The following is a 14291-nucleotide window of genomic DNA, read 5'->3' as shown; positions in this document are numbered from 1 at the left end:
CCCGACTATAAATAAAAATTTGTATCTTGTATCTGTTACCAGACTTACGTCGTATTCATTCAGATTCAGGGTCATCCCGGGTATTCCGAATCACTGTTACTGTTATTCATTCGTACTTTTCGATGCTAGATCAGTCACATGGAACAGATATGCTTATTTTCAGAAACATCCCTTTCACAGATAATTTTATCAGTATATTGTATTTTATGCAGAGTATGATTTTTTTTCTAGTTTTGGCGGGAACATTTTGCTATATAAACTGATTTTTTTTCCAAATAGTTTTGCCAAATCTACAGACGCTCAATGTAACGTTTGCCTATTGTCGCCAGACTGATATGATCATTTCTCCCTTTCTCCCTTTCTCCCTTTCCCCTTTTTTCTTTGTTTCATCTCATTAAATCTATAATTCAGATTTTGAGTGTATTTTAGATATTTATCAATGATAAAGTGGAGTAAAACATTATAAGGATAATAAAGTATCTGTGTACTCGGAACGGGTTTTTCTTTTAGTGGCCAAAAAGATAGAATTTCAGTTTAATACATTAATGAACATGGGTTAATTCAAATCAGGTATTGTGACCACTTTTCGTCCGTCTGTCCGTCCTGCGAAATTATGATCAAGTTGGTACGTTGGTCAATCCTTTTACACACAAAGAAGTCTTTAACTAATTAGACCACATGGACGCTGCAACATCATATTGGTATGAGTTCAACATTGAAGTGTTAAATGCACATCTGCTTAGCTCAATAGGAATGAATTGCAGTGTCGCGGGTTCCATCCTCTGACGAAGCATATGATCTCTGTAACGATTTAATAACAAAAAATCTTGTAAGAACGAATGGCTTAGATAGTTGAGAAAATAGAGTCCAGACAAGGCAATTGTTTCCGACTAGATAGTGTTCGGTGCTTGAAAATGTTATGTATGTATACATGCAATATCCTGAAAATACAATCTTCTGTAACCTATTTGCTCAAGCTTTATACAGATTTTTGTTTCTAAATAAACACTACCCTTTACACACTAATGGGATCAGCCACAACATAAGCACGGAAATTTGCTGCAAACTTTCCTCCGCGATACCCATTTGGAAGATGCCTCAGTCACTATTGTCTCCCTCTAGTAAATATCAAATCATATCAACAAGAGTCAACAACAATTGTTTTATTATAGTTCCTTTAAGGCCAAATATAGGAATAAATATTTGACAGACAAATTTCTTTTAATTTTAAATTTAAAAACTTAGCATATTTAATTTATATAGATTGATATTTAAGTATCAGGAAACAGTCATAAGTAGATCTATTTGCTATTTCGTATCGGAAGCCTCCCTTTCATTTATAATCCTTTGATAAAGAGGCAAATATCATTTTTGTTACTGTCATGTTTTCTGGTATTCATTTTGATAACAACAGTTCAGCGAGTGCTATCAGGAAACACTAAACTTTATTACAGTGAACATCGAACGAAATAAGATGGCAAACATTAAAAACGTGTAAACAGAAAGTTGCTCTTTTTCGTTTAACTAATATGTAGCAAAAACAATGTGCTATTTTAGACGTAAAATTTCACAGGGAATAACCAAACGTGATGCCTGGTTGAAAGTGAACCATCCACTTGACTGAAACAGGTAGCGTTGGCCAGTCGATGGAGTCTTATTTTCCAATTGTATTTAGTATTTACTATTTTCCTCCGTGTTTGGATTTCCCTGCTTCTTCTATTACACTAAATTACATTTGGGGATGCAAAATAACACGAAACAATATAACTGCGGAGAACAGGTAAGTTCTGATACAGAATCAATGAAAACCGGTTAGGTTAACTTAGTAACGTAACTGAAATACTATTGAAATTACTGTTGAAATGCGGCGCAAAAGCGAAACAAACAAATTGAAACAAACTGTCATTCAATGTACAAGATAATGAGCATGTAAAATGGTCCAGACAATAAGGATAAATATCTAGTTCCAAAAACGCAGCCTCCCCAAACGTTAACCGACCATGCAGACATGCACACGACAACAAACACACTCTCACACAAAACAAACACACCAAGACAAAACGAACAAATAAAAGAACACAGTGGGTATTTATTTATTTATTTGGGTTTTACGGCGCACCAACACAGTATAGGTTATATGGCGTCAAACAGGACTACAAATTTTGGTTTCACATCTCATTTACATAGAAATAAGAACATGAGGTATTGAATCAAAATTTGCATACCTGCTGGAATCACAGAGTTACAGCAAAACCAAATGTTAAGACCCTATTAGTCACCTCTTACGATCATGCAAGGGTAAGGCAGTGGTTCCAATTCTTTTCATACACAGATCGTCCCAGAACCACATGGAGCCGAACACAGTGGGGCACTGCCTTGTATCGGTCAGTGGCAAAACCACCACTGGGGAGCTTTACCCGGTTTATGATGCACCTAAAAAAAGTGGAAAACCACAGGTTGCCCAATATTACATAAACGAAACTGTTGCAGGCTCGGTTTGATTGAGCTGTTCATGAACGGTAGTCACAGGACAGCGTAACTGGAGAATAACATACGCAGTTGCAACAGATGGCATGTTATGTAAAACACAAAACGGTCTTTTGGCGGCCGTAAAAAGTCTCCCCGTACATTCAATCAGGGCTGTTATATTTCGATCTTCTCAGATCGTTCAGCACGACTTTTATGTCGTGTTATTGGCACTGTTTAGGTTCTCAGCATAAACATTTCAGCCTGGGTGGTTCCAATATATCCCGCTTTCATAGCTTTGAGTATTGTATAATCACCCCTTGGATATGGTGCCTGCTTTTTATGCCCCCGAAGGGAGGCATATTAGTTTTCAACTGTCCGTCCGTAATTCGTTCGTTAGTTAGTTAGTTAGTTCGTCACAACGTTAACTTTTTGCATGAAGGCACTTTACTCGCAAACCACTGTACCCAGGACCTTCAAACTTCACATGCTGATAGAACTTATTGAGTACTCCATCCCTACTGACTTTGGGGTCTCCAGGTCAAAGGTCAAGGTCACAGGGGCCAACGTTAACTTTTGCATGAAGGCAATTTTCTCGCGAACCACTGCACCCAGGACCTTCAAACTTCACGTGCTGATAGTACTTATTGAGTACACTATCCTTACTGACTTTGGGGTCACCAGGTCAAAGGTCAAGGTCACAGGGGCCAACGTTAACTTTTTGCATGAAGGCACTTTACTCGCGAACCACTGCACCCAGGACCTTCAAACTTCACATTCTGATAGTACTTATTGAGTACACTAGTCCTACTGACTTTGGGGTCACCAGATCAAAGGTCAAGGTCACAAGGGCCAACGTTATCTTTTTGCATGAAGGCACTTTACTCGCGAATCACTGCACCCAGGACCTTCAAACTTCACATGCTGATAGTACTTATTGCGTACACCACTCCTGCTGACATTGGGCTCACCCGGTCAAAGGTCAAGGTCACAGGGACCAACGTTAACTTTTTTGCATGAAGGCACTTTACTCGCGAATCACTTCATCCAGGACCTTCAAACTTTACATGCTGATAGTATTTTATGAGTACACCAACCCTACTGACTTTGGGGTCACCAGGACAAAGGTCAAGGTCACAAGGGCCAACGTTATCTTTTTGCATGAAGGCATTTTGCATGCGAACCACTTCACCCAGGACCTTCAAACTTCACATGCTGATAGTACTTATTGGGTACACCACCCCTACTGACTTTGGGGTCACCAGGTCAAAGGTCAAGGTGCTGCGGGGGCATTTGTCACCATTTGTGACAGCTCTTGTTAATTTTGTTTTTTGACAGTTCCTGTGATATGCAGGCTCCATAACCTCAGATCCCTTTTATTTAGTTCTGCCCATTGTTTTCTCGTTTAGGGTAAACCCATTATTTTAACTGGGGACCATACACCGCTTTTCATGGAATTACACACTAGTGTAGCATTGAAGGTTCCATGTGCACCGCCGTATGAACATATCTGCGGATGTCTCTCAAATTGTTTTTTGTTCTTTTAGTATGTGTAATGTTGAGTTCTGCTAAACCCGAGTCTAGAGGGCGTGGACGGTAGCATGCATTTCCACTACCGTCCATGAACAGGCTCAATCAAACCGGGCCTGCAACATTTTCGTTTTTGTTGTATTGAGCAACCTGTGGAGTTTCCACTTTTTCTATTGTATATCTATATAAAGGCAATCCTTAAGAACCTAAAACCTATGTACTCAATGCCTTTGCAGAAGATAATAGGTAAGAAGACATAGCAATAAGGGAAATTCCTTAATTTAAGGGCCCGACGAAACAGGCCAGAAGACAGAAATCAAAAAGCAATTCTTAAGAACCTAAAACGCATGTACTCCATGCCCTTACAGAAGACAGAGCAACAAGGGAAACACCCTTAATTTAAGGGCATGACGAAACAGACCAGAAGACAAAAACCAAAATAGCTCTATCCCGGAGGAATTTAAATTGCCATGATCCAAAATCTTACGGAGTTTGTAAACCACATGTCCATAAGAAGCGGGTTTTGAGATACTTTCTCATTCTGTAAAACCCAGGAACACGTCATATTGAATACTTTTAGTGTTGAAGTGTGAGGATAGATGGGAAGCAATGACATGTTCAGGGTTTTACAGAGTGAGAGAGATTGACCAACAGTTAGCTGGGCCAGTCACTGGTGTCGCCGTTCTTATATACGCGGCATACATAGTCATGAATGATGTCACCAGGAATCAGGGACAATCCGGAACATGGGACAACCCGGACCATATTAGGGACAACACGGACCACATTCGGGACAAACAGGACCGCGTTTTAGGACAGCCCGGACCATGTTTTTAAAAGGTTCTAGATCACTATTTACTTCAAAATATATGCTACCTTGATGATTTACAATTACTAGTAGAGTCCTAAATAATCTCATTGTCAGTAAATTTCAGTTACCGACAAACGTTTTAACGGCCGGGACAATATCACGGACGACCTAGACCATCATTCAATATTTTATGTTCAATGACGTTTTAGTCTATGAAATTTTAGAATCCTCTTATTTTAATTATTGTTATTACTTTTTCAAATAGTGTGTTTATTAAAGTGACATTATGCGTATCTTACAGCACGTAGTGTGTTTTTGGTGAATGTTTTATAAAAAGCTAGTTTTCGGTTGCTGTGCATTTAAATGTGTTTAATTAACAATAATGCCGCATAAGTATTTGAAAGTGATGCTTTAAAAATGAAGAAATCGGACTTATAAGAATAGTTCATTTCTTCAGTCTTGTACGCAACGATCTCCCTTACCTATAAGTAGAGATTTCTGAGGTTGAAGGGAAGCAACTCCTGCAAGCAGTTTGACTTTTCTTAAAAAGACTGCCCCAGTCAAAATAAGAAAAGTCATATTTAAAAAGTTATTATTTCGTAATGGTAACAGGAAGAGTTTGGTATACTGGGTTAAAAACTATAATTTCTTCCACCCTTTTTACACACATATCTATTTGTGCTGTATTTTTACTTGAAAAATGCGTATAATTCCACTTTGATTAAAAGTATTAAATTGCGAAAATGCAATTATGTTGGCCTTTTCATGTGTTTAGAGGTGTGACAAACGTGTCTTTAATTATAATTGAATTCAATAACCGATGTTGTATATTCGCGATATTGAGAAGGTGATAATTAAATCACCTTTGTTTTGTTGCATTTTAGCGATATTATCAAGGTGATAATTCAATCAGTGATCTTTTTATTTTCATTTATGTGCCTTATTGTGATTTTAAGATGGTTAATCAGACATTCGTCAAGTTATGGATTTCTTCGAAACTGAAACAAATAATCAAATACACTTATTTATGTTCACTGAGTCTTTAATGTCCGTTTTACACTCGGGCTGATTTCTAATATTTTCTTATCCTACCAAGATATTTATGCATAAAAATATATTTGACAAATATACATTTCAGTATCGGTCGTCTTTGTGTCATAATTTGAGAGTAAGTCGGGTGGTTGTGTAAGAGTGGTTTCTCTTGATTCTTTGGTTGATTTCTTCTGATTCGAAATGTTTTGTCTCCTGGTCACTAACTTTATTTTCAAAGAATGGCCAATTTGTTTCAGGTTTCGACAACCACTCTGGGCCATTCCATCATGATTCTTGATCAAGTAATTTTGACAACTTTGATCCTCTTGAAGCGATGTCAGCTGGATTTTCTGTAGTTGGTACATAAGAAACCAGAATGTCCGAGTGTTGTTTTAGCGAGTTTATCCTGTTTTTACAAACACTGATAACGGCTTTCTTGTTTGTAGCCAATGAATCACACACTGTGAATCCGTCCACAAATACGAACTACGTATAGGCTGACACAATTGTTCCTTGACGAAGTTTAAACATCGGAATCCTGTAAAGACTGCTAGAAGTTCGAGTCTTGGAATGGTCATCGTTTTCACCGGTGCTAATCGTGTTTTTGCAAACATAATGTTCGAAACAATTCCTTCATCATACGTTTGATGCAAGTAAACCACGCATGCATATGATTTTTGTGAGGCATCACAAAAACACACGAGTCGATTAGTAGGGTTTCATGACCCCCTGCCAACATGTCTGGGAATACAACACTTGCCGATATTTTCAAAATCAGACTCAATTGCTCTCCAATTTTCTTGATCTTGATCACACAGAGGATCATCCCATTTCAGCTTTTTACTCCACAATGTTTGTAAAAACACCTTTTCACGAAGCAACACTGGACACAAAAATCCAAGGGGATCGAACACAGATGCTAATCGTTTCAACACGAAACGTTTAGTTATTTCAACGTTATCACTTTGTGGCGTCACTTGGAAAGACAGTGTGTCTCCTTTTATCCGCCACACATGACCTAATACTTCCATTGTCTCATCATTCGCTTTGTTGTTGCATTCAAAAGCTGTATTCACCTCGTCATTATTGGAATTCCACTCTCTAAGGTTCATTGAACACTCATTGAACATCCTTTTAGAAATTCTGTATGCATTTACGGCTTCTGTTACACTATTATTATATTATCAACATAAATATCATTCTTAATCTGTTTTGCAACGTCACACTTGTACTTATCAAGATGATATTCGGTAGTCGCCCCAAGTAAAAACGGACTTGAGACAACACCAAACGCTACAAGAGTGAAACGGTACTCCTGGAAATTGCTATTGTCAGTTGAAGGATTATCTCTCTTAACCACACAAATCTTGTTACGTCGCGCTGATTTATATGTAAGCCAATTTGCAAAAATGCCTTCTCAATGTCAGCCACTAAGGCGACATGATGCATTCTAAATCGCATAAGCATTCCACTTAAATCATGCAACATGACTGGACCACGATATAGACAATCGTTCAAGCTATTGTTTTCTTTCTTTGTTTTAGCAGAAGCGTCATAAACTACGCGTAATTTGGTTGTTGACTTTTTAGGAGTCACTACTGCGTGATGTGGCAGATAATGCACTATTCCATCTGAACATTTGGGGTCAACCTTCTCTATCACGCCTTTCTGAAGCTGATCACTTATCACATCATCATACTTTTTCAGAAGATCGGGTTTGTTTTTTTTAAACGGTTTACTGTTGATTTCAATCGCCCGTTGGCCAACTCTTTATTTATAGGAAGCTCGGGTTCATCTTCTTTCCACGGCCATGAAACAAAATATCTGTCATCCTTAAACTCAATAGTTACTCTGAACTTTTCCATAGCAATAACATCGTCCTCTTTGGTTTGTTTATCTACAATTTCAATTGACTCCATATTCCAAAAGTCTTCCATAGCTATCTTTGTTCGGCAAGATGTATCTATAGTAATGAACCCCAGGATACTTGCTTCGTCATTACTACATTCTGGGTCATTAATCCTTCCACTAATTATCCATCCAAGCTTGGAGGCCAAAAGATAAAGACCCTTTTGTACTTCGATTTTTTCACTGTGTATAAAATCAAGGTAATAATCGTTGCCGATCAAGACATCTATTGTGTTCTTTTCATTTTGGGTTGGCAAGGTATCAGCTAATTGTACACTATTTACAATATCTTGTACTTTTTCTGATTCAAGGTCTTTTATTGGTCTTCGTTGAAGTTCTCCACTGATCAAAGGCACAACATCTGTTGTAATTTGCATTTCTGTTCCATTTTTCAACTTTACATTTAATTTTGTATATTTTGTAGTAATTCTGCGTGTGTCTTTGTTTCCAAAAGTAGCTACATGGATATCATGTTCACCGTCAGTTTTCAAATTCATTTTCTTCGCTAACGACTCTGATATATAACTTCGATGAGACCCAGAATCAAATAAAATCCTGACCTGCATTGTATCTAATGTCTCAGGATTTTTAACCTCGGTAAGTACTGTCTGCATCAATACTATTTCATTTACTGACATGAGACCTTTTTCGGGTTCCGTTTCTTCTTGTTGAGTAGTGATTTCATTTACAGTATTTGTCATAGTTGGTCGAACACTAAACCTTGTTGGACAAAGACTACAATGATGGACGTTAGCCTTTCCGCAATAAACACAAACCTTATTTGTTTTGCAGTCAGTAAACGAATGTCCGCTTTTCAACCACTTAAAGCAGCAGTTTTGTATGCGAGATTTTCGTTCATGTATGGTTTTGTACAGAGGGCATTCGTCACTCCAATGATTTTCTTGATAAAATCGACACTTTTTTGCAATTTCACATTTTTTCTGTGTGATTCTCTGTTTATCACTTGTCGACACGAGTGCAGATGCAGATGATTGTGACGAATAACTAGGTCCAGAAAACCTTTTCCTATTGATCTCATTTCTAGGTTGATAAGCACTAAATCCATACTTTTCGGATTTCACTCTTTTCATTCTTTGTTTCCTTAGCTGCTCGTTCTCGAGCCACTACATACTTACGACGTTGTTCACTAAGACTGAACACAGTCCACTTTTTGTTCACGCCTTTCTGAATTTCAAGTTGTACTAACACGTCTTCTGGAAGCTTAGACCTAATAATTGATATGAATATATCTTGGTTCACATTCTGATGCAACACTTCCATGCTTCTCAAATGTTTTTCCTCTTTATCCAAAAACGGTCTTAAACTGTTGACCTTGTTTGTCACTGACGGTAAATTGATCAACTGTTTGTAATGAACATCAATAATTTCTTGGGGGATTTCCAAACCTTTTCTCTAAAATATCAACTGCTACTTTATAGTTTCCATTCGAAAGTGTAAGTCCTGCTTCGGCAATACGAGCTTCGCCAATAAGTTTTGTTTTCAAGTAGTTAAATTTCTCTACATCTGACAGCGTCTTGTTGTTGTGTACTGAACACTGAAATGAGTCCCAGAATTCGACCCATTTTGTTTTATCGCCGTTAAATGTGATCATTTCAATTTTCGGTAATTTAACTGAGGAGGAATTTTCCTTTTCCCTTTTGCTTTTGCCCTCTTGCAATTGTGTTGCTAGTAATTCTTGCATATTCTTCTGTAGCTCGATTAACTGCTTTGTTGTATTGTCTGATTCACCAAAATTTTCCGTTTTTATTAACCCTTCATCTTTTTTAAACAAAAGCTTTTCTCTGTAGTACTTTAGTTCTAACTGATAATCCAAAGCATCCGAACACAATATGGTGTCGTCATTTCCTATAGTCTCAAGTAATTCGGTATCAGTATCACCGATAGCTTTAGCCAATGATGCACTCTGCACTTCAAGTTTATCACTAAAAGACACTAACCTGTTAAGACACTTTGACACTTTCCTTTCTGACAGTTCAACATCTTCAGGATCAATTTGTAATAAATCTCTAGTTACAATTATTTCTGTTTCCAGAATGTTACGATACCTTGTGCGGACACCTCTCAGATATGGAATAGGATTTTCCGCCATAGTTATTATTCCTTTATCCAGATCAAACTTTGCTTATTGACACTTTATCTTTTATCATTTGTCCTCCACTTTTAACACTTTACCACGCTAAACTTTATCCGAAGTCCACAGCTAGGATAAAACACCTTTTGTTTTGTTTTAGACCCTCAACACTAGTGGGTATCCGGTTCGCGGGACCATTCAATGTGGTGACTTTACCACAATGATACAATATTCCATTTCACCTTTGTAAAACAAAAACAACGACCTTTTGATTTCTTCAAGTGAAATTTAATTTGAACACGTAACGAAGAATACCAATTTTTAACTTTTTATTTTCTCAATCGTAATAATATTGATAATCATAATCCTTTAACACTTTATAAATCTATAAATCATAACATGTCCTGTTGATGTTCTTTGTTTCTTTTACATAATTTATTCCTCTCAACAGCAAAAAAAATAAACTCCTTTTATAAGGAATTTTAGCGCCAAAAAGACATGAAAAACATAATCATATCATGGCAAACGGTTCAAACCATACACCGATACCGGTCATTATTCTATAGAAAAAGTGACCCCCGGTCATAGTATTATGACCTCCAGATCATAGTACTATGACTCCCCCACGTGAAGTAAGCTGAACCTCACGAAGAATATTGACTCCCATAAAAAAACGACTCCCGGTCATTTGGTCAAATTTAGTGATAACTCATGTATCTAAGGCCTAATTGCTGCATTTTATGCCCCCACTCGGGGGAGGGGGGCATATAGATTTGCCCTTGTCCGTCCGTCCTTCCGTTTGACCATTAGCCCCAGATACCATCACTCGACACAGAAATCAGAGCATTCCGCAATGGGAAAAGGGATTCTATTTCTAGACGCTGTATCTTGGTGTATACATTTGTTTTCAGGAAAATAACGTTCACAAAACACACCAGTGTCAATAATCCCTGCAAACTTCGGTATGAAGTAATTCTTCAGAAGAAAACTGCATAAGAAACTGCTAGCATAGAACTTAGTATTAATAGAAGTTGCAATACTTAGCAGTGGCAGTAAAGTACGGTAGCGACAACAATAGAAAGTAGTTGTAGTAGTAGTAGTAGTAGTAGTAGTAGTAGTAATAGTGGCAGTGGTAGTGGCAGTTGCAGTAGCAGCAGCAGCAGCAGCAGCAGCAACAACAGCAGCAGCAGAGGAATAAGTGACAGCAACAACAGCAGCAGGAGAAGAAGAGGTAGATGTACAAGACGTATTAGTGGAAGCAGGTATAGTAGTATCAGTAGTAGCAGTTGTAGTAGTAGTAGTAGTAGTAGTAGTAGTAGTAGTAGAAGAAGAAGAAGTACATGTAGTAATAGCAATAGAAGTAGCGGCACCAGTAGTAGTAGTACAATCAAAATGTTAACTATTGGCAATGGAGGGTATTAGAGTTGTAGATCTAGTAAAATTGTCCGTTAGGTTTGGTGGGTATCACTTTTTAATAGATATTATCGTCGAAAGTCTTTTTAGGAGCCGGTGTTTTGCACGGAAAGAGTAACTTTTTTTAAATAGAATAAGGTCCGGGAATCGATATTGTATGAGAGTTCGAATGTAGTAATTTCGGCAGTGAGTATTTTACATGGAAGGAGTCACTTTTTCTATAGAACAATAACCGGGGTCGTTATTCTATGAGATTCGAAGGGAGTCATCTTTAGGGAGTCAGTATTTTACTTGGAGGGGTCAGTTTTTCTATAGAATAATGACCGGGGGTCGTTATTCTATAGAGTTTTCAAATGGAGTCAGTTTTTTATAAGGAGAGTCAATATTTTACAGGAAAGGAGTCACATTTTCTATACAATAATGACCGGGGGTCGTTATTCTATGGGGGTCGAAATACTTCATTACACCGGCACCGAGACGGCGCCATCAAAACACGTGAACATTATATTGGCGGGAAAAATACATGCCGTCGGGAATTTAAAGTATACATCTTTAGCGATGCAATTATACTATAACAATTTGTGCATGTATAAGTGTTTTATAAGAGGAAAAATAATATTTCAATAACCATCGCGAATACTTCGCGACAGTATCATCATGGGCACTGAAACATGGCTAAATACCACCATTCAAAGCTCTGAGGTATTCCCTCCAAACTATGATGTCATCAGAAAAGACAGAAGTGACGGATATGGCGGCGTCCGGTTGGCCATCAAGAGCGATTTCATCTATGAGAAAATCGATACATATGACAATACAGAGTCGGTCTTCGTCAAGATCACCTTAAATAGGAACAAATCCCTGATAATCGGATCCATCTACAGGCCACCAAGTAGCGACCAACAATACGCAGAGGACCTGTGCTCCCAGATTGAACATGTTAGAAAGAGATTTAAGAAAGCTGTTATGTGGATTAGCGGCGACCTCAACCTTCCTGACATTACATGGGATTCCAACACGGTTGAAGGAAACCAGATATCTAGCCAGCTCAAGAACATGATTGTTGAGCTTGCAGATACTTGCAATTTCCAGCAGATGGTCTCACAGCCAACCAGAAAGGATAAAGGCACAGGTAAAGGTAAATTTTATTTTCCGTCGCTTTGTGAAACAATTAACATAAACTCTGTAGAGCTTTTTAAGAACCTATTTTAAGAACAGTTAAAATAAACAAGAGGGTCATGATGTCCCTGGATCGCTCGCCCGAGTAATATGAGCTACATGTTTCAAATGTCAAAATGATGATAAAATATTAAGGAAGTCAGTAGGTCACATTTATGGTCAATGAAATTCAGTTTTACGATTTGTGTGCAAAGCTGTGTATGTCATCAAAATTTCAAGGCCGTATCTTCAAAAACAAGAAAGTAGGTCAGTAGGTCAAGGTCACAGTCAAGTAGCATCATATTACTTGGGGTCATCAGGTAATTATAATTCAACAGTCTTGGAAATAGGATCAGATGATTTTTTAATTATTTTTCCTATATAACTCATATAATAACTAAGTGACCCCAGGGCGGGACCTCTTTTAACCCCAGGGGCACAATTTGAACAATTTTGGTAGAGGACTACTAGACAATGCATCATACCAAATATCAAAAGCATAGGTCGTATGGTTTCAGACAAGAAGATTTTTAAAACTTTTTCCTATATAAATCTATATAAAACTTGGGACCCCAGGGCAGGGCCTCTTCTCACCCAAGGGGTACAATTTGAACAATTTTGGTTGAGGACCATAAGACAATGCTACAAACCAAATATCAAAGGTCTAAGTGTTGTGGTTTCAGACAAGAAGATTTTTAAACTTTTTTTCCTATATAAGTCTATGTAAAAATTGGGACCACCGGGGCGGTGCCACATTTGACCCTAGGGGGATAATTTGAACAATCTTGGTAGAGGACCACTAGATGATGCTACATACCAAATATCAAAGCCCTAAGCCATGTGGTTTTGTACAAGAAGATTTTCAAAGTTTTCCCTACATAACTCTATATAAACCATGTGACCCCCGGGGCGGGGCCATATTTGACCCTAGGGGGATAATTTGAACAATCTTGGTAGAGGACCACTAGATGATGCTACATACCAAATATCAAAGCCCTAGGCCATGTGGTTTTGTACAAGAAGATTTTCAAATTTTTCCCTATATAAGTCTATATAAACCATGTGACCCCCAGGGCGGGCCATATTTGACCCTAGGGGGATAATTTGAATAATTTTGTAGAAGACCACTAGATGATGCTACACACCAGATATCAAAGCCCTAGGCACTGTGGTTTTGGACGAGAAGATTTTTAAAGTTTTTCCTTTCGGTTGCCATGGCAACCAGAGTTCTGCATGGAATTCAATTCTTTGAACAATTTTGAAAGGGAGCCATACAAGGAGCATTCTGGGAAGTTTGGGTGTAATTCTGCCCAGTGGTTTTAAAGAAGAAGATTTGTTTAGAAATTGTTGACGGACGACGCACTACGCACGATGCACGACGGACGACGGACATCAAGCGGTCACAATAGCTCACCTTGTCACTTCGTGACAGGTGAGCTAAAAATGTGGAAACTCCGCAGGTCGCTCAACACAACAAAAACGAAAATGTTGCAGGCTTGGTTTGATTGAGCCTGTTCATGGACGGTAGTAGAATTGCATGCTACCGTCCACGCCCTCTAGCCCCGGGTTGAGCAGAACTCAACATTTACATACGCTAAAAGTACAAAAAACAATTTAGAGACATCCGCAGATGTGTTCATACGGCGGTGCACATGGAACCTTCAATGCTACACTAGTGTGTAATTCCATGAAAAGCGATGTATGCTCCCCAGTTAAAATAATGAGTTTGCCCTAAACGAGAATACAATGGGCAGAACTAAACAAACTGGACTTTAGAAAGGGGATCTGAGGTTATGGAGCCTGCAAAATTATAAAGCAGATACCATATCAATTATACCTTACCACCAGCAGTTTGCTGGTACCTATTTACAGATGGGTCGA

General features: G+C 38.2%; 2 protein-coding genes across 2 annotated transcripts; both read right to left on the bottom strand.

Moving 5' to 3' along the window:
- Positions 1 to 7542: 7542 nt before the first annotated feature.
- Positions 7543 to 8838, bottom strand: LOC128549498 (uncharacterized). The gene has a single exon (XM_053526223.1). The coding sequence runs from the start codon at positions 8836 to 8838 to the stop codon at positions 7543 to 7545; it is 1296 nt and encodes a 431-aa protein (XP_053382198.1).
- Positions 8839 to 9125: 287 nt separating this feature from the next.
- LOC128549495 (uncharacterized) lies at positions 9126 to 9857 on the bottom strand. Its single transcript, XM_053526217.1, has one exon. The coding sequence runs from the start codon at positions 9855 to 9857 to the stop codon at positions 9126 to 9128; it is 732 nt and encodes a 243-aa protein (XP_053382192.1).
- Between the last annotated feature and the right edge of the window lie 4434 nt (positions 9858 to 14291).

This window comes from Mercenaria mercenaria, chromosome 2 (genome assembly GCF_021730395.1).
Source record: "Mercenaria mercenaria strain notata chromosome 2, MADL_Memer_1, whole genome shotgun sequence".
Taxonomy (NCBI): Eukaryota; Metazoa; Mollusca; class Bivalvia; order Venerida; family Veneridae; genus Mercenaria; species Mercenaria mercenaria.
The sequence above is the reverse complement of the archived record's forward strand: the minus strand, read 5'-3'. Positions and strand labels throughout refer to the sequence as shown.